The 17166-nt window shown below is 36.8% G+C and overlaps 1 protein-coding gene across 3 annotated transcripts; it reads left to right on the forward strand.

The window, feature by feature from the left end:
* The first annotated feature begins 3863 nt into the window (after positions 1–3863).
* LOC103696079 (nuclear poly(A) polymerase 4-like) lies at positions 3864–14718 on the forward strand. 3 transcript variants are annotated; one of them, XM_039125375.1, is made up of 13 exons: positions 3864–4053; positions 4206–4711; positions 4814–4891; positions 5497–5604; positions 9045–9107; positions 9191–9349; positions 11848–11961; positions 12037–12099; positions 12184–12513; positions 12595–12759; positions 12957–13859; positions 13970–14046; positions 14148–14718. In XM_039125375.1, exons 2-13 carry the CDS (start codon positions 4589–4591, stop codon positions 14176–14178), a joined length of 2214 nt encoding a protein of 737 aa, XP_038981303.1. In that variant the 5' UTR covers positions 3864–4053; positions 4206–4588; the 3' UTR covers positions 14179–14718. The 3 variants fall into 3 exon arrangements, with proteins under 3 accessions (XP_038981303.1, XP_008775820.1, XP_008775817.1); XM_008777598.4 differs by having other exon boundaries at positions 4301–4711; XM_008777595.4 differs by having other exon boundaries at positions 3864–4711.
* Positions 14719–17166: the final 2448 nt, after the last annotated feature.

Consider the following 17166-nt stretch of genomic DNA (forward strand, 5'->3'; position numbering starts at 1 on the left):
TCATACAATTTGAATTGTATACATGATTTGTGAAGAAAGTAAGTAATCTGTCTTAATCTTATCGTAGATCTTGTATTACGTTTTATAAGATGAACCAGTGTTTTTCATACAATTTGAATTGTATACATGATTTGTGAAGAAAGTAAGTAACCTGTTCTAATCCTGTTAGGGATCATGTCATGTTATTAATGTTTCCTAAGCATTTATTTTAAGTATATATGTTTCATGCATGAGATGTTACAATGCATAAGTAACTTGCATGATCTTAGAAGCTATGGCTATGTATGCAACATGATGATGCTGATATTTTATCATGCATGCAAGTTGGTATAATGAAATACTATCTAGCCAAGAGGCACTATTATAATGGGCTCAAAGATGCTACTGATCGAATGCAACTGAGCTGGCCTTGCTAGTGGCCGAGAATAACTTCGCTGGCCTTGCTAGTGGCCGAGAATGACTAGCTGGCCCCGCCAGTGGCCGAATGGACTTCGCAGTAGCATCCGATAGAATGGACCACGGCATGCCGGGGGCACGGTTTCATATGCATACTTTATGAAAATGATATTTGAAGCATGATCATGAGGCTCATTTCAGAGCCTGGGTATATGAGGCGGGTGTTTCCAAATCCTGCAGATGCGTTTTGGGGAGAAGCAAAATCGGTGAGGGGTGAAGGACGCTTGCGTGAAGCCCGGAAACCGGCCAACATCTGGCAGGGGAGCCCCGTGTTTCCCCCTCATGTAGGCCCGATAGTCACGTGCCCTGCGAAGGCGGGCCGTGACATTTATGAACGTACCTCACCAAAGCATACATTGTTTTACAACGGGTTTTTGAATATATCCTTATGAAATGTTGTATTTTGCTAAAACCGCTATCTCCTTTAAATGATGCTAATCGCATGAATTCTTATGTTTTATGAAAATTCTGTTTGACTGAAAATACTGCTTTGTTTTCCAAGCATACATATTTTGCCATGATAAATTGTGAGATAATACGCATGTCAGCTTCTCGAACCCTGCATAAACATGGTTACCATTATGTTCGATCCGGTAAGATTATGTATGATTACTTACTGAGCCGTGTAGCTCATATCCGTTCATTTACTTTTTCTTTCAGATCCTCATCACTGATAGCTGCCAGAGACACGTTAATTTGGTTTCAGGGCTTCTTTCTTTTGGGGTAAAGCAAGTATACTTTTGTGTACATAAACTACATAGAAGCTCTGTATTTGGGTACTGACCAGCATGTTGTACTAAGAATGCTTTCATATGAAAAGATTTGGTTGGTTTGACTACCCTGTTACCCCTGTATGAGGCTGCGTGCTACTGTGGGCGATAGTCGGCAATAGCACGGCCGTGTCACGGATCCGGGTCCGGGGCGTGACACTGCAGCTCTTTTCCTCTTTTTTTTTTTTTTTCTTCTTTTTCCTTTGTACATAACCACCTCCTGTACATAACTTCTTTTAATAAATAGGGGGAAGTTCTTGCTTTCTCCAATTTCTTTTCAGAAAAAAAAAAAAAAGAAATAGCTTGATTGACATGCTAATACAATATAATGGCCTAGTTTACTGGATGTCTGCCATCTTATTACTCATGGAGCAAGAAGTAAGTCTGGAACCCTAATGCATAGCAAACATGTTGGGTTAGCCAAGTTGGTGGAACTAGATCTCTTCTTTTCGAAGTCATATCACCTACTTATCTTTATTTCTAGCTATTGGATTAGAGTTGATCTGAAGGCTAAAGGTTATCATGATTTATTCTCAAAAAAAAAGAGTTATCATGCTTTATTCTTTTTTTTTCCCCTAAAGTAGGTATTTCATATAGTACGTGTACGAATACATCCAATAAAATGAGAAAACAAAAAAGTACGGAGTACCTGGGACCTCCTCTCCAGCCCATATGGTACTCCCGGAATAGTTTGCCATGTAGGCGGCTAATTAATCCGTAGCCCCATTAACCTCTCTAAATATATGCCTGGCCTGAAAGACCCTTCCATCTCCAATCATCACCCAGATATCCCGGAGTAGGATAGTCAAGCCAACACCTCTCAGGCCCCTCTGGATCCAACTGATCACCGTAGCCGAATCATCCTCTAAGATGATTGAGCTGACCTGTAGCACTCGCCGCATATATCGAAGGCCCACCCAGGTAGCTCTCAGTTTCGCACCAGGGACCGAGATGTCAAATAGCTGGCAGCCGCCCGCTGCCACCACTTTGGAGTTTGAATCCCGGAGTTGATGCTTGATTCTAAAAAAAAAAAAGAAGGTTACCATGCTTTTAAATCATTTGAGAACATGTAAAATGATTTTGTCTTTCTCGAGAATGACTCTTGCACCATAATTTTTGTAGAGCAAGAGATCTAGAAAAGAACTTGATCGACGCTCTCATGCTGTCTTTCATGGGGATCGCTCTTGTGCCAGATTTGTTTCGACCTTGTGTTTAAACTCGAGATTATATCTCACCTTCACGGTCTTTTCATGTGGTAAATCAAACTTTGTTTGGATTGTTGCCCCATGAATATAAATATTCAGATTAAACAAACTTTTATCAGTCTAATTGCATTGTTGAACCATGAGAACCCCAAAAATACCCAACAATTGGAGAATGACATGTGCATCTACCAAATATTTGGGAGACCAAGTTGGATTCATCCTCGTTATAAAACAATGGTTGGCGTGCAATGCAACAACCAAGCACATCTAAATAACTGCTCCTTAGACATGGTTGAGATCAAGTTGGATTCATCCTCATTATACAACAATGGTCGGCATGCAATACAACAACTGAACATATCTAAATAACTGCTCATTAGATATGGATGAGACCAACCTGTACCCTTTATTTGACCTTGCCACTGCACAATTAACAAGCCTAGCGAGCAAATCCAACCCAATCTTGCTCCAATATCAAGAAGGAAAGAAAAGAAATCTTCTATCTAAACCCAGGACCCATATATACAATTCTGCAAATTATTATGTGGCGCTGGCTAATACCTAATAACCCATCTATTCCGACCTGGTCCACCAAACACTAGACCATTGACTTTTGACAATGTCTCCTCCTCAACCACATGGCAAAACTTCTCCACAGTTGACATTATATATTCCTAGTCCTACACAGAAAACGTTCAAAACTTTCTAAGTTCCATTCTCATTCTTTTGCCGTTTTCTAAGCCCAGTTTGGAAATGGGCTTAGGCTCTGGGCTTAGTCTAGCCTGAGGACCATCAAGCTGGCCGACTTTGGGTCGGGCTATGGGCTAAGTTTAAAAGAGTTGAGATCGAGTTTGGGCTTAAACGTAAAACTCATATTTTCCGGACTTGAGTATGTCAGTACCCCAACACGATCAGGGCCAAATTCATTTATTTTTTTATGTTGTTTTTTGAAAAGAATGGTAAGGAAATAAAAAATAAAGTAGAATGGTTGAGTCGAGAATGATGTATCATGTATCATTTACATGTGTTATAGAGAAGAGCTTAGTTTTTGACTAGCCCATTTGCTTATGAAATAACAGTATGAAATACTAGATTTCTATTAGATGCGAGTCAGATCTATTTTGAGCTCAAATGGGTAATTGGAGCTTCCCTAATCAGATTCGTATCGGGCTTAGACTTGGGTTTGTTCTCAGGTTAGGGTCGGATTCGAGTTTCAATTATTCAAAAAATTTTGGATCTAAGCCCGACCCGAAGTTCAAAGGATATTGCCCGGCCCAGCCCGGCCCACTTTTCCAGTCTGACTAGAACAAGGAGGCCCCACACCCAGCGGACCGTCCAACAAAGGCCATTGAATCACGACCGTCCACAGTTGTTTTTTATCAAAAAAAGAGAGATATTTTAGCCGCTATAAAATATCGTCCAGAAGCCAAGAATGCACGTCCGGGCCTGCCGAAGGAGTCCCGGTCTCGAAAACAGCTTCCGAAAACCGCCGGAGAGCGCTCCCGAGCCACTCCCCTCCCTTCCCTGCTCCCCTCTCTCTCTTTCTCTCTCCCGCGTGCGGCATCTCCTTCCGGCGTTCGATCCGAAGATCTCAGCAGTCCAAGATCGATGCTTGCTGTCTGGTTTGATCCCTTGTTCTCTTTGATTTCTGTCTGTATTTCTCTTCCTGGGTTGCAAATTTGCTTATGATTCTGGACTCAGTGATTTTAATTTCGACACGCTTTTTTTTTTTTTTTTGATGATCGTGGGATCATCGATATCTGGATTCTTGTAGAATTATAGGGATTTTTGTTCTGAAAAAAAGACTTGTTATTTCGGTGGTTATTCAGTCGGTATCGAGTCAAGAAACGATTTTCTTGATGTTTTCAGGGATTTGTTCTTCAATCCCGGCGCTTCGTGTGTCTCTGTCACATCTTTCCGATTCTAGAACAATCTTCTATCTGAGATTGTTCGATGGACATCTGAATTCTTTTTCTAGGTTTTGTTCTTCTAAGTGATTAAAGAGTCTTGAATTTTCCGTTAGAACTCGTTCTAAGTTTTGTCTTTTTAGGTGCGTCGGCGGATTAGGTAGTTTCTTGATTTAGGTTTTGCCAGGATTTTTTTTTTGGTCGGGGGGTAGTGGGGTGGGGGGAGCGGGTTTTGGGGGTAGGGTGGGAGATGGGTAGCTTCGAGGTTGGTAGGAGGCCGCCGCAAGCTCAGAGGCTGTATGGTGTAACGAAACCAATCTCCACCGCTGGCCCAACGGAGGCAGATCTCCGGAGAACCGTGGAATTAGAGAAAGTATGTTTCTTTCACTCTTCTTGCCTCATATATCAAGTAGGTTTCTTATTTTTGCGGGTATCCTTTTCTAATATGCTCTTTTTTTTCCCTCTCTGATTATAGTTCTTGGCCGACTCTGGTCTCTATGAGAACAAGGAAGAAGCAGCGAAGAGGGAAGAGGTTCTAGGACAGATAGATCAGGTGACTATTCTTGTTTATCTGATAGCTACGTTCCCTTCAAAACAATAAAAGATACTATTGGTGGGGAATTTTGCTATCAATTGGGTTTTCACACAGGTTGTTCCCCTTTAATTTGACAGGTCTTATGATAGTTAATATGCTATGATATTGCATCAATGCCAAAGACTGTATTAGAATTTCACATAGTTATATCTTATATGCTCTCCTGTTACCAATTTATAAAAATGAAATGAACATGAAAGAGGCCATATGGTTATGTTGTTTTGATGGATTTCTTCACACAAAACACACGCACATTATTTAACTTTCCATAACAAGCAAATTGGTTCTCTTATGCGACAGAAACGGATACATGCTTACCAACATGTCACAGCTATCAGTTCATTTTTAACCTGTATTTTGTAGGATGTGATGTCTCGATGGTTCATTACCTTTTGTCTCCTTTCCTGTAGTCATAGGTCGTTTAATTTTCTTGTAATAATTATTCCCACATGTTTAGCTGAATGGATATTGTTGTTCTGCAAGTTATACCCAATGCTGGAAATTTCTTGAATCTAGTTTTCCTGTTAACTGAAGTCTTCATGTTTGATTGGTGGATATCTTAGATTGTCAAAAGCTGGGTGAGGCAGTTAACCCGCCAGAGAGGGTATACTGATCAAATGGTTGCGGATGCTAATGCCATCATCTTCACATTTGGTTCTTATCGCTTGGGGGTAAGCAAGAAATTTATCCTGTCATAGTTGGAGGCCTTTTTCTTGATTTTTTTTTTTTCAACTGTTCATTTAACTGTTTGGAGTTGGACTGATGTGAAATCCCTTACGGATTGTATAATATTGAGTTTTTAATACAAAGATGATGATATGGATGAAAGCATATTTGGTAAGTAGCAACGAAAATGTGTAACATTCTATTTGGAATTTGTAATACCGAAATTTTTGTATTAGTGATGCTTATTTATTTATTTTTATAGTACTTGAACAATCAGAGGCATCAGGATCCCTGTCTTCCATTTTTGACTGATTTAACATAGCTAAGGCTAGGACTGCTGTTTTTTCCTTGTCTTTTCCAACTAACATAGTGCAGTTCAACCCTGGAGTTTCTCCCTGAACAATTGAATGAACAAGATGCAAAGTATTGGTCTTTTCATTAAACAAGTTCAGAAACTATTGTGATTTGATTCATTTTACTGTGTTTAAACATGAGAATAACGAAAAGGATCATGGCCCATGTCTTTTTAATTTGTGGTTGATTTCATTTCATGAACTTCTGAACTGTCCAGTCAGAGTTAGGGTTAAATTCAGTCAGACCAATCCTTCTCAAGTCCTCCACAGTTTCTATTTTAGTTTTCATAACCAACCATCCCCACCCAGCCCACACAAACACACACGCATAGAGATAGACACACATGCACACACACACACACACACAGAGAGAGAGAGAGAACATTTTGCAATTTAATATCTTACCACGAATTATGGTACACCATCCTACCCAGACAATATTTGGTTGTTTTTATGTTTGACATATATCACCTAGTCTCTTCCTCATCACTTCATCTCAGCATTATAGTGCCTTATTACCTATGTTACTCTTGTATGCACATGTCTGATACTTTTATTTTATTTTTGCAGTACATACGCTTTTTTTTTGGCAAATTTTTAAGAATGAGGACTGGTAGAAGCCTGATTGAAATATGGGAGTGAGGACGGGATCAATCCTATGTCTCCTGTATCAAGACAAAAGACTTCACCTACTCGACCATTCGGCACCCTTTGCATCGCTTACCCATTAATATTGTTCAACCTGTTGCATTTGTTGTTTTTTTTTTAAATAACGAAAATAAAATATCTCTGAAATTTAGGAAAAGAGTTCGATTAGTTGGATCATAAATTTGGCTTGAGAATATTAAAAATTTTGAAGTTTTGAAATGGTGGTTCAGTATCTCGATGTCATTTTTTCATAAAATGAGACTTTTTGTAAAATGTCTTACCTTTTGATGTAAACTAGAGGAACAATAATGTTAAATCATAAAAGACATCTTTAGATGCCAACATGACCTCAAATTCACTACATATGGATTCTGCCATCCTTCCTCCTTGTATTGTCTTTGATTGGAATCTTTCTCCTTTCTTTGTTGATAAGGAATGCGTCTCCGTTTTTAAGTTTTTGGTTTTTGGCTTGTGCCTTAGAGATAAATGTAGTTGTTCCCTGTGTAAAATTTTACCCTTTTCTAATTTTTCTAGTTTTGGGGGAGATTTTGGAGACCAATATGATTGGTGTCCTACTTGCCAGCTACCATTCTGGATTTCTTAGTAAACCTTCTCATGTCGAAGGTTACTTTGTCTTGTAATTTGGCAACATTCACATAATGTTGATATTAAACTAAAAGCCTATAGTAACATGTTCTTGACTATTTAGCTGATTCCATATACAAGGGATTACTTTTGTTGTCAGCAATTAATATAACACTAGGTACCACTTGATTGACTCTATCATTTGAAGTAGATCGTATTTTCTTTCTGTTTTCTTTTTTCTTCTAAAGAAAATTGTTAGATCAGATCTATTAAGAAAACATATGTAAATTAATATCCCTTTCAAATTTTAAGATATAAGAATGTGTTTGTCCTCTTAGTTTTGTCCAACATTCTGATGGAAATACTAGTGGCCTTATTTCTGTCTTGTACAAAATTTTTCCATTCTCATCTAAATGAGGTGTTGGTGCAACACGGGAAGCTTCATTTTCTTCAAGCCCCAAGTAAATCAATAAGTGATGCCTTTTGTTGGAATTTTTTACCCCGTTAAGCTGCACCATGTTGGGCCCTTATGAAAACTACAGGCAAATTCGCATCCTTTTGACCACTGCAATGGCCATTCCAACATTTTGAAACTTGGCTTTGATTTTGGATGGGTAAAATCAGTTTCAGTTGGGTAAAAATTAGGAATACTTCAGAAAATGATGATTGAACAAGTCAAGAAAACAAAGTAGACATCATTTAGAGTATGTTACACTGTTCAGACCTTTGATTATATTGTTTTGGTTATCTATACGTATGAGATCATGTATGCTTGTTTTCTTTTTCTTTGTCCTTCCAGTAAATGATTTAGCAATTATATTCCATATCATTTTATTTTCTATTGTATCATTTTATTGTTTGATGCATATTTGACAATAAAATCTAAATGTCTATCAAGTTAAATCTCTAGCATAGCTAAGCCCATGCCAAAATTTACTCCTCTAAATCTCTCCGAACCCAATATGTCAATGTTTCCAATCCTTCACAGAAACTGCAATTTTCAAATTTATTCTGAATTAATGCTTCTCAGAATTGAAAAAAGGTCAAAAATTTAGAATGAGTTGCCCCTGTTTGCCATATATTTGGAACATAAGCATGCATTAGCTGAATTTCTGTTACCATTCTGGGTTTTGGATCAGTTTGGCAAAAACTAATAAGTTTGTCTTTTGGTTTCAACGTTTTGGCCAGAACTTCAAACCATGTGCACAACAATTTTAGTCTTTTTCTGTGCTTGCAGGGGTTTAAAACTTGAATATAGATGGGTTGCCTCAAAATAGTTTTATGGCCTATTGATTATTTAAAATGAGGTTGACCATAAGTGCTGCGCATGTGTGGAAAAAATGAATAAGTGCTGGATCATGCAACATAAGTTTTGTGTATATGTACATGGATAAATATTCAATCTTTTGCTTTTGTGCTACCTGTCTTGTATCACACACCGGAAAACTTGTAATTAATGTTTGCTCAAGTCTTGGCCTTTACTTTGTTATGCTTCTGATGCAAACTAGCATAGATCACCTCTGTTCAAAAGTTAGTTACCTGCAGAGAATAAAGTGATAATGTTGGTTTATGGTTTATTTATTGCCTTGGAGCTCTGCCTCTTCTTCATCATAAACATTCTCATTTTGTACGATATATGCACTGGTGGTTCCTTAGCGCATGTTAACTAACTCAGCTGTTTTTTTTACTTTTCCTTTTAGATAGCAGGCTTTGTTCATTATTCTGACTAGTACTTTTTAAGCACTTCAAGCTTTATTCTCCTAGTTCAACTTTTAGTACAACTACACTTTCTTACTACTCTGTTGCTTATCATTTGAAGGTTTGCACGAACATAATTCGTAATTGAAATATGTTGACAGGTGCATGGACCAGGGACTGACATTGATGCTCTCTGTGTTGGACCTTCATATGTTAATCAAGAGGTAATTTTAATTTGTTTAGTCCATTCTTTTGATGTTTGTATCCGTTATGCCTAAGTTCTGAGTTTGCTGACTCCTTTCTGCAGGACTTCTTCACTATACTGCACGACATTTTGGCAGGCATGGAAGAAGTGACTGAACTACAACCAGTGCCAGATGCTCATGTTCCTGTTATGAAACTCAAATTTAATGGGATATCTATTGATCTTCTTTATGCCAGTATCTCTCTCCTAGTTGTTCCTGAAGTAAGTTGGTTGCTGGGAGATGTGTACACTGATTTTATTTTGGCACTTATCCGCAATTCATCTTGGCTTCACTATCAGAAGTTTTCTTTAACGAGGTTTTAAGGATCTGTTGCTTATTATATTTTCATATAACTGATGGTCAAATTTATTTTTTTTCGCAGATTGTTTCTCATCCCTTTCTTTTACCCTGTCACCTTGGATGTGCTTCAAATTAATTTTTTTTTAGATTCATTTTTCAATGTAGTTTATGCTGGTTTTAAGTTTATGATTTTCATTTATACTTTAGTTTGAATATTTTTAATGCTTGTTTCTTCCCCATTTTTCTAAGGCAATTGCTTTTAACGAACTTCCAAGTGAAAGTTTCCTTTTGGTTTTTGTTTGTGAAGTGTGTGAAATGAGTTGGTATCTAAGTACTGTTTATGAATAATGATATGTGTTTAGAGACATTTTTTATTATGAACTTTGCAGTAGGTTATCTCTACGTTTATGTCATGGCCTTATGCCCCCACCCCCCTGCAAGTGCAGGTTTCACAGCATTAGCATGCCTGACATTGCTTAGAAACAACAGTTTACAGAAAATACTTGTAAGAAAGTGCATTTGGTAGTACTGCAAGGAAAGTGTTCCTCACCTTTTGGTTTACGCTTAATTGAAGCGCCAACCTTTTTTTCGATAAAAGTAATGTTTTGCCTCGCTTAAGAGCAGATATATAGTAGATGCATATAGTTTGTAGTTCTTCCATGAAGATACTCATTTAATCAACTTGTTAGGGACCGAAACCAAACACTGACTCATATCTTTTGGGTATGTTAGAACTCTCAATTGAGACCCAGATTTTAACAAAGTTGGGCTTAAGTCTGCTGGAATTAGATCCTGGGGTTACTTTTACTATATTCGTTAACCAAAAATCAAATAAGCGAAGAAGCACTGTCATGGTTTTCTTGCCATGCATTCTATTTATAAGCTTTTGCTATATTACTTGCTGATAGTTCCATGTTTCTCTTCCATTCTGATGAATCTCAGTTTCTTTCACAAGGTCTGTGGCATGATAATGCCTCACATAGATAAGTAGTTTATCGTCTGTAACAAGCTTCTCGTACTGCTAGGTCATGAATTTAGCTTTTTATGCAGTTTTGACCAAATTTTGGGCCTATAAGCTTCTTATTGATTTGTTATTTTCCATTTTATTTGCATGGATTCTTTTCGTAAGCTTCTATGGCTTTTCACACGCTGGGCATACCCCTATCCACTTGTTCTCTCTTTTTTCTTGCAAATTCTTCTTTTTTTTAAAAAAAAATTATGTTGTTTACCATGGGAGGGGTTAGTGTGCGAGTGTTGATATGCTAATGGAGATGATGCTCACTCTCTCTTTTTTTTAAAGGCAAGAGATGATGTTTTCCTTATCTGTATCTTAGGTATGTTGTCATGATTGATAATCATATTCATTTTGGTTTGTTAGGTTTTTATCTGCCCAAGGTTGTTCCTTCCATATTTGACCTTTTGATAATTATAATTCAAATTCTTTTTTTCCTTTTGGTAACTGTTATGCTTCTTTTTGTCACTCCATTAATAATTGAAATAACCTTCTCTTATGCTAGCAAAGAACAATGTAAACTAATATTTGTGAGGTTCATGTGCATTTTCTGGGGTGAATTCAAGGATGAGGAGTCCTCTTGATATTAACTGATAATACATGCGGTCAAATATATGAAGGGTAGCGACCATTGATGCTTCTCTTGACAAATACCTTTGTTTATTGTATTGCTTATGAGAAACTAATTGTTATTGAGCTTCATATGGAAAAAATATTTCATCATGATGGGCATCCAACTAATTATATCTTGCAATTTTTTTTTAATCTTTAGCCCTTGTGAGCAAGTTCCGTTTAGCATCTTCCAGTTCTTAGTTATCTTCATTCCTGTATAGAGATGAGTTGCATCTTTTTATGCTTTATTTTTTCCAAAATGTCATCTTCACTAGTTGGTTTGTTCTCCAGCATAACCCTTTAAATTCCCTTATTCACTCATAGAGTTACATTTGTGGATGGAAGGAGGACCATATAATGACCTGTGTTCTGGCATCTTAGAGCTTTCTGGGATGAAGAGTAATTTATTATACTTGACGCAATCTTAGAGCCTCATCTAAAGTGATTCTAAGAATCATTTCAGTTGGTTGCATGGGGCTTCATCAATTGAATAAGCCATAAATAGTTATATTTTGCCTAGAGACTGTATACTCGTTTTTTCAAATTTTATATCAAGAATCTGCAGGTGATATTATGTCAGTCAGCCACTTGTGCACTTTGTAGTACTTATCAGCAATGCCAGGAGCCACACATTGGCTAACTGGTTCTGCACTTAGATGATTTTTATATTATCCCAGTTATTTAAACAGAATCCTGGAGGTAATAATTAAATGCCTCATGTAAGTCATATCTGCCTTTTTTTTGTTTGTTATTTTTTTAATATAATGGTTATTTCTTGTACTAACTACTATGCAGGATTTGGACATCTCCAATAGATTGGTTCTTTACAATGTTGATGAATTCACTGTTCGAAGTCTGAATGGCTGCAGAGTGGCAGACCAGATTCTTCGACTTGTCCCCAACGTCGAGGTACCATTTGTAAGATTGTTTGTTTTAATAGCAGATTCCAGCATTACTTTTCTGAAACATTTATGTTCTTCATAGCATTTCCGGACGACTCTAAGATGCATAAAGTTTTGGGCAAAGAGGCGTGGTGTTTATTCAAACGTAAGATTGCTCTGCTCCCTAAAGGCAGATTCCTCAATTTTATTTCTTTCCCTAATATGTTTCAGGCATCTTTGCTTTGCTCAGGTAACTGGTTTTCTTGGGGGTGTCAATTGGGCTTTATTGGTTGCCCGTGTGTGCCAGCTATATCCTAATGCTGTACCCAGTATGCTAGTTTCCCGGTTCTTTAGAGTTTATACTCAATGGCGCTGGCCAAATCCTGTGATGCTTTGTCCAATTGAGGAAGATGAACTTGGGTTTCCTGTTTGGGATCCACGTAAGAACCCTCGGGACCGAACACATCATATGCCAATAATTACACCTTCATATCCTTGCATGAACTCTAGCTACAATGTCTCCACAAGCACCTTACGCGTCATGAATGATCAGTTTGATCTTGGTAATAGAATATGTGAGGTATGAAATTTATGGTTTTATTGAGGCAGGGACTTTGTAAATACATACTTCTGCTTCACTTGTTTTCTGCTGTGTTCTCAGGAGATTGAGCTCAACAAGTCTTGTTGGAGTGCTTTGTTTGAACCTTACCTTTTCTTTGATAATTACAAGAACTACCTTCAGGTTGACATAGTTGCTGCAGATGCTGATGATTTGTGTCTATGGAAGGGATGGGTGGAATCTCGACTGAGGCAGCTGACTTTGAAGGTAAATTCCATGCTTTTGGGGTTCTCCCCATAACAAGGCGAAGTTCTTTCGAACCCGGTGGTCAGTAATCTCTGTAATTTGTCATGGGGATGTGGTACACTGGATATTTTAATCCTCTGCTGCATGTCAACTATATATTAGAAGGTCTACACTAATGATAATTTCTTTCATTATTCTTTTATCTGGCATTTTTACAGATTGAGCGGGACACTTATGGTATGTTGCAGTGTCACCCATATCCCCATGAATATACAGACACTTCAAAACAGTGTTCGCATTGCGCCTTTTTCATGGGTTTGCAAAGGAAACGGGGGGTTAGAATTCATGAAGGACAGCAATTTGATATACGTGTAACGGTTGATGAGTTCAGGCATTCAGTTAACATGTACATGTTTTGGAAGCCAGGAATGGAAATCTTTGTTTCTCACGTTCGTAGGAGGCAGATTTCTTCTTTTGTGTTTCCAGAAGGGTACAAGAGATCTCGACCCTCTAAACTTACAATCCAGCTGAAGGCAGAAAAATCCAGTGAAGATGGAGCTGATGATTGTGAGTGTGGCTCTTCGGATGGATGGTCCAAAAGAAAAAAGTTTGCCATAGATGATGGTGCAGAACCAAATAAACCAGAGAAGCGGGCATCCGTTAGTCCTAATCAACTTTTGTTTGGTTCACCTGAAGTTGTAAATGGTGGTTCAGGAGGAACTTCTGCTTCTCTGGATATGGAGACATCGCCTGATACACAAATTTCTGATATGGACCTGGATAAGAACTCGGTTGACATTGTTCAGCATGGGTCTGGGAATTATCTTAAAATGAAAGAATTTGCTTCTACTGGTGTTAGTAAATACTCTGAAGCTCAACTGCAGCAGAAACAATTCGATCGCAGGATGGATGTCCAGAATGATATTGGCAGCAGTTTAGATGAGGAGGTGGCTTTCTTAGAGAAGCAAGTGGAAGGTGACGGGAACGGTGAGAACACTGATTCTAGTGACAGTCAGGAAGTCTCAACAAGAAGACTTCATGAAATAGCTACAGAGGTGGGCCTCTTGGAGAGCGAGTGCTTAAACGGAGTTTTTCAGAATGGCCTGCTGGAGGAGTTAGAGGTCTCGCATCTACTTGCTGTTGCACATCTATATTGCGTCGTAAGTTGCTAATGATGTAGTTGATCATCGACTGACCCTTTGGCCCCCCCTCCTTTTTTTTGCTTGTGTAGCCGAATTCTGCACTGGTGATGACCTTGGATGCTCGTGGAGGAATGACTTCAGAACCTGTGCAGAAACAAGCAATAAGGCATGCATTTACTTACTTATAATTTCAAACTTGGCTATATTGTGCTGTGTTATCTTTATACTGCTCTGCCTGGTTGTTTTTGCGTCTGTTTGTTGTGGCAGGTTGAATTTGAGCTTGGCTTCTACTGCGTGAGGGTTTCATGGTAGAGTGTGTTCATGATAACTTGGGTTGGGTCTATAAAGCATGATGCTTTGGAGGATAACGGGGATTAGGAACGCTGCAGCATTTTGAGCGGGTAGAGTTCTTTTGGTTGAAGTTTTCGTGTGCCACACGGATTGGTGGATACAGGAGATTTTGCTGTGTGAGCTGTGGACCTGATGGCTTTCTCATCAGAATCATGGACCTCTTAGGATGCTGTGAACAATGGCTGGCAGTCTCTAGTTTAGTGATTTGTTCCAATGTGCGTGCTTATAAATTTAGATGTCGCATAGGTCAGATGCAGGGGGAACTAGTTCTGTGGCTCTAGCGTCTAATGTCCTTGTATGAGGATGTCTTTGGGGAGGGGCTGTTTGTTTTGGGAGTGGCGGGGGTCAATAGGTACTGAGTTTTAGGATTAGGTTAGTTTCTTTCATTTCCTTTATGTTTTTTAAAAAAAACTCATTTTTCATCTTCGTAACAAACTGCTCTTTCTGTAATACAAGATCTTAAATTGGCATTTCTTCTGTCAATCTACTTGTTCTCTTGTGCATCTTCCATCAGTTTGAGTTAGAGGTTTAAATGTGCTGAACACAAGTTGAGCCAGGTCTAACTTTAGCTTAGCTGGTTTTATGGTCAAGCCGGAGCTAGCTTATTTAATTTTTAGTTGAGCTCGAGATCTTTTGGAACTTTTAATCTAGATTATATTTCGAGCATGGTTCATGGGTGGAATGCACTGTGTTATACATAGTCTACCTTAATTTCTAATAAATAAATATAAAAATAATTATTTATGGGTTCCATAATTTTTTATATAGATAATAATTATTATAATAGTATACTATATATATATATATATATATATATATATATATATATATATGATATTTATATATTAGGATTTTGTCAAAAAAGCTCTCTTATTTTGCAAATTGAATACTGTTTTACGTTTTTAGGTTTCATAGAAATAAATTTGCTTAGCCGATCCCGGCTGGAATTTTATCTTGGTATGTTTAAAACTTGCACAAGCTTTTGATACTGTTTACATATGTTTCGAATAAGGTATAAGCAAAGGATATAGTTCAAAAATATATCTAGCATAATAACTGGTTTATTATATTGATAAATAATAAATATATAGATCAACGGCTAGTATTATAACTTGTTAGAGCACAATAAATGGCTTTAAAGCTAACATATTGTTGAACTTGCAAAAGGTCCAAGCAAGCTTTCTGGTATCCTAATTATATTTAAATATAATCAACTATTCATAGCTTTGTAAAAATTTCATTCAGAACTTTGCAATTTAAACTAACATTGTGAGTTAGCTAGTGTGGAAGGGGGCTTCTAACTTTTATTTACATATTTTTGACCTATCATGTTAATACCTTTTACAGAAGTTTTAGACATGTTTACAGTTCAAAAATGTCATAAAATTCATCAATAATAAATATATAGAATAAGCAACTAATGTTGTAACTCGTCAGAGAACGAGAAGTAGAATGCAAAAATAACAACCTTGCACAAGATCCACGTAGATTTTTTATTTTACGAACTGTATTCTAAAATCAATTATTCATAATTTTTTTGCAAATTCCATTCAAAACTTGTACAAAAATCTATGAAAATAGAACAACAATATCGAGCCTGCAAATTGAAAAGTAACTATATCTTTTTTGTAAAATTCTCTTTATACATTAGTGTTTTGAACTAATTCAAATATGAGCTCAAGCAAGCTATGCCTTGTTCTAGTTCAGCTCATTTCTTAATTGAGCGAGTTGAACTCAAGCCAACCCACAGATAGTTTGCTTGTTTGTTAGCCCTAGTTTAAGTGTTCCATACGTGGAGTCATATGCATGAGACGGTGCTTGAAATAACTTGTTTCAGTTATGCCAGGCTCAAATGCACCAGAGGAACTACACTTGTTATACGGAAGAAAACTTGTGCCTGTGGTGACTACGGTCTTTAGTTATGATTGACTAGTCATCCGTATTTTTGAGTGCATGGCTTTTGGAGGCGTCATAATTTGCAAATGCAGTAACTTTATTATAAATAATTAGCAGGTTTCTCCCCAGGAATTATGATCCCTAGATTAGGTAATTCAAGTGAATGATTCTTTGATAAATATTTATGGTGAATTATACGTGAATGCATTTAAACTCTTTCTGCGTCTTCCCTCCTTCATTTCCTCATTGTCGGACTTTGTATCAAGGTTTTAGCAACCATAAACTGTAACCCATTATTCATCACTACTAATGCTACAATAACTGTTATTTGTCTCAAAATGTTACTTTTAAAATTTTGATATTAAAGTACTTTCTAAAATAATGATTGCTATAATGGAATTATAATGGGTAATAATTAAAGAATAACAACATTATCTTTTCCTTCATTTTTCATTAGATAAAATAATGAAATTTTTAGAGAAAATTTTGAGGTAAAAAATTGTTTCAGAAATATTATGTTATTTAAAAAAATGTACAAGTGAAAACAATGCTCATTATTTAAATTATAATGTTCTGTCACAATGGAAAATAATAAAAAATAATCATCATTATAATTTTTGTATGTTATTTATCTTGATAACGTGAAAGGCAGTGGCTGAAATCACTATAATGGCTATTATAATGGTTATGACATCATTACTTAAAATCATGGTTTATATCAAGGTCTGAACACAAGAGGAGAACTACACATCCATTGCTGGTATTACTCTTTTCTAATATAATTTTAATTACTCTTTACCATTGGATGTATAAAGAACATCAAACTTTATAAATTTTAATATTTAAATCCTTAAAATAGTAAATGCCAGAACACATCATCAGTATCATTTCTATATATATAGATATATATGATATGTATGTGTATCTATATATATATGTATATGTATATATATATGTATATGTATATATATATATGTATATATATATGTATATATATGTATATATATATATATATTATGTATGCACGAATTCAGTCTCC

The sequence above is a fragment of the Phoenix dactylifera genome, chromosome 4, assembly GCF_009389715.1.
Source record: "Phoenix dactylifera cultivar Barhee BC4 chromosome 4, palm_55x_up_171113_PBpolish2nd_filt_p, whole genome shotgun sequence".
Classification (NCBI taxonomy): Eukaryota; Viridiplantae; Streptophyta; class Magnoliopsida; order Arecales; family Arecaceae; genus Phoenix; species Phoenix dactylifera.